At 38.1% G+C, this 13,761-nt stretch overlaps 1 protein-coding gene across 3 annotated transcripts in view; it reads right to left on the bottom strand.

Annotated features, from left to right (window-relative positions):
• Nucleotides 1-733: 733 nt before the first annotated feature.
• The window catches only part of TSNAX (translin associated factor X), a 56,535-nt gene continuing 43,507 nt past the window's right edge, over nucleotides 734-13,761 (bottom strand). For all 3 annotated transcript variants that reach the window (XM_053939527.1, XM_053939525.1, XM_053939526.1), the window contains 2 exons: nucleotides 4,139-4,266; nucleotides 734-2,538 (listed from right to left, as the gene is read on the bottom strand). In XM_053939527.1, the coding sequence (XP_053795502.1) occupies nucleotides 2,164-2,538; nucleotides 4,139-4,266 (503 nt within the window). In that variant the 3' untranslated portion in view covers nucleotides 734-2,163. The remainder of the gene's footprint in view (nucleotides 2,539-4,138; nucleotides 4,267-13,761) is intronic.

A 13,761-nucleotide genomic window follows, 5' to 3' on the forward strand; every position in this document is an offset into this window, starting at 1 on the left:
CTGTATAAAAGCGGGAGCTGACTAAAGTGGTGGCCACTGTGCACTCATTCCATGGCTAGAGGCAGAATGTCACTGAGCCAAGCAGTGCAATGTGCTGAAATTCATCTCATCCTGTTTCAAACTGTGCCATGAACATTTTTTAATTCCCCCTGATAGCTGCTAGGACAGACAAGAGACAGACCTCTGTGTAATATCACACACTATGTCTAAGAGTATCTGCTTTCACTTCACACACTTACACTGAACAAGCAATGACTTGCAGTAAATTTAGTGTGCTAAAAGAAGCACAACCACACTGTAGCTGCATCAACTGAAAAGCTAGATGTATGCATCTCAGGGAGAGGGAGACACCCCAAAACTATTCCTTTTTAGCAACTAGCCTCCTTTCTTTCCCCTCCTCTCATCAGGGAAAAAAAACAGAAAACAAAGGTGAGATGTAGAAACATGGGTATTGTTGCACATTTGTTCCAGGGATATACTTGCTTTGTCATCTGAATCCTTTGCATTTTTTTTCATTCAAAAGATTCACATGAAGTTTCTATCCTAACTAGTTTTCAGACACCACAGAATAAAGTTAAGGGAGAAAAAAAAATTCAGCTTTAGAAAGTGCCCATGGAAGTATGAATATAGGAATGGAGCAAAACTTCCAAGTGAAGTCCTTCACAGTGGGAAACTTGCACTGTAATTTACCACTTGGACTGACAGGCAAAAGGACCAACATAGAGACAGTGACTACTTTTCAGAATTTATTGTAAAAAATAGTATTAAACAATAGGAAAAATGCCACTCCTTGTTCAATCCACCTCATACTACTTTATGAGGAAACAACGGAAAAATTTGACAGAAATGTATTTACCCATTCCTATCCATATGTCAGATCATTCCAGCTACTCAGGACATGCTCATGGGAAAAGTATTGGCAGTATCACAGCATATGGAAGTGGAAATAAAAAACATGCAGTATTTTCAATTGCAGTCGGGAGGCCTATTTCCTGGAGTCTAGAGATCATGTTGTTTTATCTGCTTTCCTTTAGCATTATGTACATTATCAAACTTTCATAACTTCAGACACCAGCATAAAGCCCTGATTTTTTGCCAACAGTGACATACAAAGATAAATGTGAAAACCAGAATGCCTGCCTTACTTCTGTTTGCAATTTCCTTTCCACAGGAACATGCACATGATATAGTTCCTGGTAACATATTTTTAAAGCTTGGCTAGCCCTTTTCCACTTATACCAGTTCAATCCCACTGGAGGGATTGCAGCACAAACAATGGAGAACAGACTTCTAGCACTGCAACACATTTGTTCTGGACAAAAACTGCTTGTCCTAACACCAAATTACATACTTTGTATGACAAACTGTTGTTTGTAGACAAAAGAGTGTCTACAAACAGAAATATGTCAGATTCTGCATTAAACTGTATTACAAAAAAATGTAAAACAATATTTTCCACAATTATTTTCTGTGGATTTCCTAGCTCATCTCAAAACTGTGAAGTACCAGTGTTAGCTCAAATGGAGCTCAGTTTTAACAGAGACCCAAAATAACAGATGACAGTAGTATTTACCTGGTGCAATTAGCTTCATTATCAATTGGCAAAAAGTTGACTTAGTTTCATAGTTTAAAGCACTAATCAGAGAAAACTTGAATTACATGGCACTGTTGAGACCACCCCAGTCTCAAGTCAAGGGATGCACTTACGCACAGGTGCATTGTTGTAAGTGTGACATGAGTACAGAACCCAAATACTCAGAAAATGGGTCAGCAGAAACCTATGGATAATGCTAAATAAGAGCACCTCACCATTTTTTTTCCATTGCTGTGCTTGATGAAAACTTGTACCAACAACAGTTTGAGGTCACAAAAATGACAGTCACTGGAGTAGAGTGCAGTAGAAATTTTGGTCATTCTGAAAGAAGATACAATGGAGCAATACAGGAAATTCCATAGCAAGAGGCCGAAGTCAAACATTTCTTCTCTTGCACATCATAAAAAGTATTTTTGGTTACAAATTACCACTGCAAACAGCCTTCTCATAGATAAAACTAAAAATGTCTCTACCTAAAAAGCTTTGAGAAGGGTCAAAACCCCACAAACCATAACTAGAGAGCTTTCTCTATGTCCTCTTCTCTTCTGAGTAGCAAGAGCTTCCTGATTTTAAGGAAGCCCCTCCTCTTGGTCAATCAATTCCGTTTTGCTGGAGAACACATCAGCCAACATGTGCTTTGGGATTTCAAATCCCCGTACTTTTAATGTGTAGCAGGCATTCTCTACTTTTGCCAGACTCTGTTTCAAGGTATAGAGCTTCTTGGAGACTTCGTAAGGTCCAGTGTTACCAATGAAAGTGAACCCATCGTAAATCTGACGCAAGAACTGGCTCAGTTCGAAGGGCGTGTCTATGTCCCCGTTTCCAACGCTGCTGATGCACAGCCGCATCAGCTCTCCCGTCAGATCAGCCACTCCCAGCAGGTAATCCACAGGGGTTACCTTCAAGCTCCACGTATGGGGCTGTTTATCATGAGAATTGGAGGTCTGGGGACAGAATGGAAGAAAATCTAGTACAGAAAAGTGTGAGAAAGCCATCTGTAATGGTTCAACTACATGCTAACTCATCTAACATAACTGGAAATTTAAAACATTCTGGAAAATTAAATTGCACGGCACTTCCACATGGTCTGATTTCAGAAGTACTAATCTCCTTCCAGTACTAATCTTCTTCCATATAAGAAGGTAATTTCTACTTGAGATGTCATTTTCATTCTAGCAAGTATGATAAACATACCCTAACTCTACCAACTCTATTTGCAAACAGAATTATCACATCTTTGTAGCAACATTTATTTGCAGTTGTTTGTGGTTTTCTTTCATCTGACAGATCTCAGCCTGATATATTTTTTTCCTAAATAGTCAGTCCAAAGTTAGCAAATCAGTCAAGAATAGTTTGCATTATGAAAACAAATAATATAATTTCATAATAGTATCTTGAACTTCAAAATATATTCTCTACTAGGAGCCATAGTCTTCTCAGATCTGTTTTATATCAACTGAGCTTATTAAAATAACAAACAAAAATCTTCATGAAGCAAACCCATTACAAAGTTACAAGTTTGCTCCAAGTTTCCAATACTTTTTATTGCCAGAATATTGGTAATGTGGGAGACAATGCAGGTTTCTTTCTGTTCACTTGTTCCCATAATATGCTATCTACCCAAATTGACAGATCTGGTCAGAGGTGTGCACGCTGGGGTTAACAACTTGATAATTGTTTACCTCTGGTAAAAACAAGTGAATTTAAGCTAAAAATCAGGCTTCTCTGCAAATACCAAGAGAATAAAGAAAGAATGAGAAATGCTTTACAGCAGAATCTCTTCAGCAGAAGTAAACACAGGAATTAATGTAAAGCAGCATTACTGTACACTGCACCTCAACTGTTAGAGCACTTCTGTAGATTGCTACCAAATCACTGTTGTCCTCTGTCAACAATCAATCTGCACCCAGTTTATTTTGTTTGGTGACAGTAGTTTGTCCCTGTGAGCCAGGGCAGGGTAGGAGTACAGGCAAGTCAAGAAACAGCAGATATGGTATTAAGGCTAAGGTATGATGGGACACCAGCTTGTCCTCTGAAAGCAATCAGCTCCAGGAGAGTTACAAATAATGCAGCTAAAACATATGTACAAGGCAAATACAGTGTCTCTAGTGACTAGATCAATACCAGCAATAAGATTTCAGTTATGGAGTTCATCCTGCCTTTGATTTGTTTGTGTCCTCTAACTTCTGCAACACCACTATACACCAGAAGGTCTTAGAGACAGCCACAGGCACTAAAAATCCCTCTGCTATGCTTGTTAGCTAGTATTTCACTGTCCTGGATCTTTTGCTGTATCAGAAATAGTTCATTTTGCTCTGAATAAAAAGGACGTGAAATTTATAAACTTGTATCCCACGGATTTAGTTTACTTCTTATCAGAATAAAAGGCATGTTTTGAACAAGTAAGTCAAAGCCCACATGGCTATCTAATCCCATTCCACTAACTGGCCTTATTTAATCAGATGCCAAAAATGTGACTAAGCCTTCTCACTGCATTTCCACCCCAGAAAGATGTTTGTCAATTGAGAAAAGAAAAACTTTTACCATGTTTGTTGTTTCTTCTCTGTCTTCTGCTGTAAATATTAGTTGTTTGTTGATCTCTTCAACACTGATCAGAGATCGTGTTTTGATAAAATACTGAAACGAAACTGCCTCAACGTATTCTTGAAGCCCTGCAAAAACAGCAGAAACAAGCTCATGCTTCAAACTTTCCAGCAATAATCTGTGCTCACAATTATTTATTTTTTAAGAAATCTTTTAAGTGAGACCATTTGAAGGTTACCAGCAAAAAGTGAAAATTAATATAATCCAGAAATAACATTGAAACATAATCTAACATAGCATGTTTCTGAAGCATGGAAGTCAGACCAAGCACACAGACAAACATGTTCAAGTTTTCATTCCATCTGCATTTTTCATGCAGAACCTTCTGTAATTTCTATATAAAGCATCATGGTATTCTCAGAAACATGCTGAAGATCAGCTCCCCACAATGTTCCCAAGGGCTCATACTCGAACGAGTATAGTTTAGTGTCTGCATCAATGTCATAGAGAGTTGAGGGATCAAATGCACCCTCAGCAAATTTGCTGATGACACTGAGCTGAGTGGTGCAGTTGACACACCTGAAGGATGGGATGCCATCCAGAGGGACTTGGACAAGCTTGAGAAGTTGGGTCCATGGGAATCCCATGCGGTTTAACAAGACCAAGTGCAAGGTGCTGCACCTGGGTCAGTGGATTCCTAGTATCAGCACAGGCTGGGGGATGAACAGATCGAGAGCAACCCTGCCCAGGAGGACTTGTAGTAGATACTCGTTTAAAATTAACTTCCTACTTCTCCATTTTGTGAGAATCAGGCTCCTTAAAATCTGCAGGTTTGGTGAAATTCACATTCAAGACAAAGCATCTGTTGTTACAAATCACTCCAGACCAAATAAATAAATAAGCAAATAAACAAACCAGACAGGAGTGTGATGTCCAGTAAGAAGACCAATAGGTGATCCTGCTTTGGCAGAAGGGTTGGACTAGGTCATGTCTAGAGGTCCCTTCCAATCCTAACTGTTCTTTGATTCTATATTAGTAACTGCTCTGTCCAACAGAACTTACACTCTAAAATTAAGGTATGCAGGGGGACAAAAGGAGTTGGTGTGTTGGAAAGGGAATGAAGAATGGGATAACAAATGTAGCTTGTACCAGATTTGTATGCCATCTACAGCTACCTGTCATGATTCTCTCTCACTACCTACTTAGCAGATAGTGGTTTTATTATGCATCACAACAAAGGTGAGATCTAAAAAGGAAGTTTGAATATTCAGACAGAGATTTCACAGGTTGTCAGTTTATCTTCATGTGCAGAAAGCAGATTTGGGAGAAGCATGTGAGAAAAGTTCATAAGCAGAAAGCTGAAGCTGGCACTGTTGGTGGAAAAGAAGGCAGAAACAAAGCTGGAACAAACAGCCATGGCAGTACTAAGCTAAAAAAAAGTTGCAGAGACAAAGTCAATGCCTGTGTATATCTGACCCATGAACAGAGAATGCCCAAAGAGGACATTAAAGAACAGACACATGACAGAGATGGTTCTAGCAGAGCTATTATGAGCTATTTTAAGGGGATGACTTCACTACAAGAGACGCTAACAGGTATCATGCTGCAAGAGGGCCAGGATTAGACAATAGTTTTGTCAGTGAGTAAATGAGGATGTAACCAAGGATACCAGAAGAAGAGGCCTGTTTCTATTAGAATAATCTTAATACCCTCAACTGACCTGTAGAGTGCCAGGACCTCAGCTTACAGAAACATGCAGGAAGAAGCAAATTTAGAATTCACTTGGATCAAAGAAATAGTCTAAATCAAAAAGAAAAGAACATAGATTTGAATAACAGATGAGTGTGGAAATACCCCAAAAAACTAAACAAAACCTCAAGGGGTAGGAGGCTTTCCACATGACTATCACAATAGCATGATAAGTGACCCGCTTTTTTTTTTTTTTCCTTTTAAATATGTATTTGAGCAGAAGCAACTCAGAATGGCAATTCCTTTATAGTACTCTACAGCAGCACTGAGAAAAGCAGAATAAATATGCATCAACCAAACTCACACTCAACACTGCTGTTCACAAACCAGAACACAAATAAGGAGCTGGCAAGGCCAATTAAACACCATAATTTAATCAAAAGAACTCAGGTAAAGCATTCTGGGCACAAGCAATAGAAGAACAGTAGATAAAAGCTGCCCAGGATCTTTTAAGATAAATAACTTCAGAGGCTGCAGAGTGGTAGATTTCATCACTCACTCTTTCCCTGACTTACCTTCTGATGTAACAGGACCAGTAATCTATTACGAAATTTTGGCTTTTTCTGTGGATAAGCTGTAAGCTAATAGATACAGTAGCACTCAACATGACAACATCTGTGAGAATCTCCCTCTGCTATCTATGGAGAAGACTATCACATATGAAGAATCAACTTGGCATTTTCCACAGCTCTCAGAGAGATCAAATCAGCCCTCAAACCTTTTGGTAAACAGTTTTCTCTATCAGTCAGATATCCCACTTTCAAATCACTTCACTTTACTACTTCATAAACATTTTGTCTTTTTCCATTTTAAGTGTTTGGCTCCTCTGTTCTTTTATCTTTATGTACTTTTTAATGTGGGTATATTTATATGTATGTACACACATAGATCATTGCTTCGTCCTGCCATCCCACACTAGCTGACATGTTCCAGCCTTGTGCTCCTTCCTTTTGTTTAACACGATCATATGAATGTTGCACACAGTCTGTTTGCCATTTACTGTCACCTTCTTACAATTTAGGGAATCTGTCTCCCACTATTTAGTAAGCCTTACAAAACTCAGTTAAAGTTACCATCACAAATGGACTGGTAACAAATCCTGTTCATGACTATTTTGCAAAAAACATTAATATTTTACTTTTTCTTCTTTTTTTTTAACAAGTCCTTCTTCCAGAAGTAGCTACAATATGACATTTCAATGACCCAAAAACTTGAAATAAGGTATTTCCATGTGCAGGTAGAAGGATGTTTAAACATGTTATGTTTTAACTTAATGGTAAGACATCTGCTATTTTCAGCAAGTATTTCCCAAGTTGAAAAACCCCATCCCATTTCACTTCACCATCCAACAATACCTTTCCCCTTATACACTTGTTTTGGATTTATTCCAAAATTAGCTTATTTATGTATTGAGCTGCCAGTAATGGAATAGTTTGTAAGACTGCCTTTTATAGGTTTGGGTTTTTTTGTAGTACATGGACAAAAATATCAATTAAAAACACTATATTATTTTTACTAGCACCTCTTAAAATTATAGATGTAAGATAAAAAATTAACTGCTTATTTTATTACATTTATTCCCTAGAAATAGCTTATATTAGACAAGTGACAGTAACCCAGTATAGCAGCTCCCTTCTGTTTTAAAACATTTATCTTCTGCATAAGAACTAGAGAGTTACACTGAGATATCTTCTCAGCATGTATCTAGAAATAAAGGTTTTTCAGCCTGAAAATTTGAGCACTTTTTGCCAGCTGATATTCAAAACCTTTTTCCTTAACCATGTATGCAAGATCTGAGAATAAGAAAAGAAGTTTCTGAGAATATGAAAAAGCAGTTTCCCTAAGAAACTTAGCAAGAAATTAGGTTTCTTAAATGAAAAAATAATCTTAAAAAAAGTAATTGGAGCACTCAAGCCAAGAGTCAAACGAATGCATAAGACAGAGGAAAAGCTAGTTCTCTTTAAAGAATGAATAAATAATTGAAATTACTTTATTGCAGGAGTCATATTAGGGTAAACAGAATCTAATTCCACCACGCATCCATGCACGCATGGAAGCTTCAACCCAGAATGACAGATCAAGTAAGAGGTGAAAGTTTCCTCCTGAAATTTTGTTTACTTTTATTTCCTTCCATAAATGTCGGTTCAACAGTTACAAAACAGGTTCAAAAGGATTTCATGCTTCTCAGTTGTTGAGGTTAGCAATGCCAGTGCCACCTGCCATCTTCCCAAATAAGATGCTTCTCTCCCTATTTCTTCCTAAACTCATTTTCTTTCATCCTTTGTCCTGTTTCTCTCTATCTTTTTGTTTAGAGAGGAGCCTATGCTGATGGTGAGGACACAAGCAGATGGACACAAGCCTGTGCTCTCTCACCCAGCTCCTCCCCCAAGCCATGCAGCAGGAATCACAGGCCAAGAGCAGCCACTAGAAAGACGGTAGGAAGATACACCCAGCAAGCTTCTTCCAGGATCACTGCATGAAGGGTGGGGCAGATTATTTACAGGGCGAGTAATGTGAAATTACCCACTTGCTGATTCATTACAAAACCAAAACAGCACCGACAAGGCTCTATCTTAGCCTCATGTTTAGGCTGGCAAGTTACACTGTCATTAAAAAAGTCCAAACAAACAGAAAAAAACATCCCTTCTTTCTCCTCCCCCCAAAAACCAAAGAAAGCAACAACAACAACAAAAAAAAAATCCACCACCAAAACACAGAAATCCCCACCATAATCCAGGGAAAAAAAAAAAAAAAAGTAATATTCTTGTGGAAATCCCAAACAGAGAAATAATTATACAGAATACAGGGAGCATGATAAACTTAAAGAACTTGTTTCTAGAAGCATAAGGATGAATAAAGGGGAGAATAAGTGAAATAAGCAAACAATCAGGTACAACATCAAGTGAAACAAGCACACACAGTAAGTTTAGAAGTATTAATACAAAAACTAAATCCAGTGTCTGTCCTATTAAGATGAAACTGATAATTCACACCTTAATCTATTCCTTTAAAGTTCTCTGCATACTTAACAATGATTCCTAAGATTCAGAGGTCTTTTTCTGGGCATAAAGGGTAAAAACTTAAGTAATTAAACTTAAACGGAGGCTATGAAACAATCAAACCATTTTGTTGATTGTGAGCATGAAGTCAAAGGTTAATTTCATAACATACACCAAAAGAGGCTAAAGCCAGCTCTCCTCAGACAGGAATGCTCTGGACATCCTGTTGTGAAAATGGCTTAAAAGAGTAATTCCAGTCACGGGTGGATTTCATAAAACAGTACAAACTAATAAATACAAATAAAAGTACTAGAACAAAGGTCTATATGAGCTTACATATTTGGAAAAACACATGTTTCTATTCTCTCAGTAATAATTCAAAAGCTGAGTAGGTTTACTATTATATCAATAATTAAAATAATGTAAATTTCTTCTGTAAAGCCCTGAATGCTTTGTTCATTAGTCAATTGCTACTTGACACATCCATGACCACCAAAAAGTTCTGTTCTCTTCTAGCTGCACGTGCTGAAGTGATATATTGCAGATACTGAAGTTTGCACTTTGTTTAAAGTTGAATAGACACTTCAGGGGAAAAGGTAATACCATTTCAGGGGAAAAGGCAATACCAAGATTAGTCAGTTTTCCCCAAAACCCCAACAACAAATATAAGTTCCCTATCAGACAGGTGCCTGTGAGAGTTAAATTATTTCTCCAAATAGGCACAAAAACCCTTCGAAGAACTGCAAACGATATTTTAATCTCTCATTGCAGATAGCAGGGAATCAAGACTTTTATTGTTATTAAAAACACATGGACATATGACAAATGATAGGCCTTTTTGCAGATGAATAATTGTGGGTGAGAAATTCACAAACGTTTATTTTGCTTCCACTTGGAGATCTGACGGATGTACCATGCTTACTTTTGTAATTAAGGTTTTTGTTCTGAAGTTTGGGGTTTTATTCCAACTCATGAACCCCAAATGTAGTAATTATGAAGAGCACCCAATGTTTTACATGCATTCTTAAAAAAACTATTCCTGTGACAAGTCTTCCTGGCCTCTTTGACTACCCCCAACTGCCTTCATAATTAATAGAGTTTTAAAAGTCATTCAGTCAGACAGCAAATTTTACACTACTGGCAGCCTTGAGGGCAAGTGTTCAAGATACCAAAGAAAGGAAGCTCTGACTCAGACAGGATGTTCAATGATCAAAGAAGAAAGAGCAGCTAACACAACACAGCTTCTGCAGTTCAAAACACAGTGAAAGTTCTTCTTAAGGTGATGTTGTTTCCATGCAACACAAGCACATCAGAAGAACCAATAGTGGCCATTTCTCCTCATAAACACAGATCTGTGAGATGGCACAAAGGTACTTCACTACTTGCCAACCTCTATTTCTCCCCACATGACTGCAAAACAAAAATCGAACCATGATGTGCTATCCCCGTCACTTCTTGGAATGGAGTTCCTCTAGGACACATTCTCCTGTGTGATTTTAAATAAACAAACAAAAAAGCTTCATAGATATTTTTTTAACTTCTCTTATGTTCCAGCTGCACTTGGTTCCTGCAAAGGCTGGAGAGATCTGGTCTGTGAATCACTAATGTCAATAGCTGCAGGGTTGAAAAAATTCCTGAGCCAGACAACAAGGTCTCCTCCATTTGCCAGCTACGAAACTGAATTAAAAGACAAACAATGTCACTAGTTTCAGGTTGTCACATGAGTAACAGCAGTATTTGTCACAATAGTACAGCAGGACATTAGGACAGTTAGGTCTTAAGTTAGAAGCAGGAAAGGACAATCTTTGTGATCATGCTGAACCACAGCATGCATCTTCAAAAGATTCTACATAGCTTCTCTTAGGGACTTCTGCTGCTCCGAACAGCTCCTGCTGAATTTACATCTCATTCAGGGATAAGATAATAATCAATTCTCACATAGTGCATGCCTAGTTTGTTCATGTCAGAATTTGCATTCATGTTTGCAGGTTTGTTTTCATTCAAAACCTGCAGCAGAAAATACAAAGTGAGAGGGTTTGCAGTCACCGTTTTTTCCTTTTCCTTAGAAGAACCTAGGAAAAAAGCATGAACCAAAAATAATAAAAGGGCAGCAAAATGCAACAAACTGAAGATATCAAATTTCAAATAGGCAACTTGCAGAATGAAAAAAAAAAAAAAAAAAAACCAGTCTGACCAAGCAGGGATATGAGACAGAGTAACACAGAAAATAACAAAACAGAAAGAAAGAAATTAACAAAATTGTATCTGATAACCACAGGCTTATTCACTGCAAATTCTGTTATTTTTCCAGTATAATCAGGAAACTTTGTTTCCATTTCTGGCATTTTACCCCTCACCTACAACAGCAAGAGATGAATTCTTCAGTCACATCCTGTTCCTGTGTTACTGTGTTTTCCCACCATCTTGCATAAACCTGATTGCTTCCTTCATGGTCAGCTTTCCTTTCAAGTTTTAGGTGTATTTAGGTCTTATCCTGGGTGAAACATTTACAATTTGTGATACCTTTCTCCTGCAGTACAAAGCTTTTCCTTTCTATTACAAACCTAAAATTAAATATGCCATCTATTTTAATTATAGTTTTGAAGCTTTCTCAAGAAAAAAAACAGGTGTTATACTTACACTGTTCCTGATGCGAGGAACAGCACATTATACTATATTCTTGATATTATGTACCTTGATATTATTTCAGAAATACATGTGTTTTTACAAAGGTAGAACAATCTGAGTATGTTATTTCCATATTTTGAGTTAAAAAAGGAAAAAAAAACCCTAAAACAAGCCAAGTAAACACAAAAATCATTACACAGATGGTTCTTTTAGTTTGCATTCTAATTAAAATCCTTCATACAATACCCAAAAAAATATTGTTACTTAAATCATCAGTAATCTAAAGTTGGCCTGCTTGGACAGACCCCACTCATCTCCATAGCGTTTCTTACAGCATCCTGTCTGGTGGCAGTTAGAAAGTGGCATTCTAGTGCAACTGAAGTATTTCCTTTTTATCCACACAGACTTAACTGGCCTGGTCCAATTGAGCAATACAGTTTGTTGCAATATCTTACATGCCTAAAGTGACTCTAAACGGCATAAGGCAGGAGACAGAAATAAGCTCCATTATATCAATCTCAGAACACACATAGTGCCTGCACAAGATAAATGATGTGTTAGACTGCGTCAGTCCTGAACTTTTACACAGAATTTCCTGCATCATCATCAGCAGAAGCAGTCACAGAGCAATAGTTTTGACAAGGTGCTGACATTTTACAGCCCAGTCATCTAATCTTATTGAGAGCAAGTGCAGACATGATAAACAGCTAATGAGCTTCCCTGTGCGTAGCACTCCACTCGCCGCTGCTGCAAGCACAGGCACACAGCAAAGGTCAGCCAACAGTGCTCCACTTGCATCTACCATCATCATCCCATGTCACTCCACTTAAGCTCCAGAAGAATTATGGGCTCCCCATTCAATATTTTGTATTAAGGGGCAAAAAACTGAGTAAAGTCCTCAAACAGCTAGAGATTTCATTTAACAAAGTCATGCTGAAAAGGTACTCCATTCAATCCCACACAGTGCCACCTTATTGAGCAGTCCTTAATTTTCCCTCTGCAGTACACAAGTTTTGCATTTCTGTAGAGAAGATTCAGAACATGCTCTGAATAATTACATACATCCTAACATAGAATCATAGAATTTTTCAGGTTGGAAAAGACTTTTAGGATTAACTGACTCCAACCACTAACCCAACACTGCCAAGTCCACCACTAAACCATGTCTCTAAGGGCCACATCTATATGTCTTTTAAATACCTCTAGGGATGGTGACACCGTCACTCTCCTGAGCAGCCTGTTGCAATGCTTGACAACCCTTCCCATGATTAAATTTTTCTTAATATACTATATAAACCTCTCCGAATGACTTGAGGCCATTTTCTCATGTCCTATTTTTTGTTACATTGGAGAAGAGACCACCCCCCACCTGATTACATCTCCTTTCAGGCAGTTGTAAAGTGCAATGAGGTCCTTCCTGAGCCTCCTCTTCTCCAGGCTAAATCTCCAGCTCCTTCAGCCACTCCTCAGCAGATTTGTGCTCCAAACCCTTCACTTGTTCCACTGTCCTTCTCCGGACACGTTCCAGCACCTCAGTGTCTTTCTAGTGATGGGTCCAAAACTGGACAGAGAACTTGAGGTGCAGCCAGTGCTGAATACAGGGGGACAATCACTGCTGTGGTCCTGCTGGCCACGCTGTTGGTGATAGAGACCAGGATGCCACTGGCTTTTTTGGTCACCTGGGCATGTACTGGAGGATTATGTTCAGCTGCTGTAGACCAGAAACCCCAGGTCCTTTTCCAGCAGGCAGTTTTCCAGTTGCTCTTCCCCCAGCCTGCAGCACTGCATGGAGTGTAGCCAAAGTGTAGGACCCTACACATGTTGCAGAGTACTTCTTTCTTGTCATGAAGTTCTGTACAGATCTTTTCTGTATACAGTTGATATTTTCCTCAGTAGCTGAGAGTTAAATATATAAATAAAAATACTCAAACACATATGTATATAAAAATAAAAAAAATCTGAAAAATGTCTTCCTTTCATAAATCCATACAATCTTTTTCACTCCTTTTCTTGCACAGTGTCTCTCAACAATTTTAAAGAAAGAGTACATATTTCCTCACAGGATATATAAGGTATACACTGCAAAACAGGCCAAAGGAGCTGGAATTCTATATTACAAATAGTAAAGCTTTAAAAATATCAACAAAGCAGAACATCTGAACATAACAAATGAAGAGCTCTGCATTAAAAAAAAGACTTCATTATTTCAGTATCTCTTTGTTTGCTTGTTTAATCAACACTGGGGAC

This window comes from Vidua chalybeata, chromosome 3 (genome assembly GCF_026979565.1).
Source record: "Vidua chalybeata isolate OUT-0048 chromosome 3, bVidCha1 merged haplotype, whole genome shotgun sequence".
In the NCBI taxonomy this organism is placed as follows: Eukaryota; Metazoa; Chordata; class Aves; order Passeriformes; family Viduidae; genus Vidua; species Vidua chalybeata.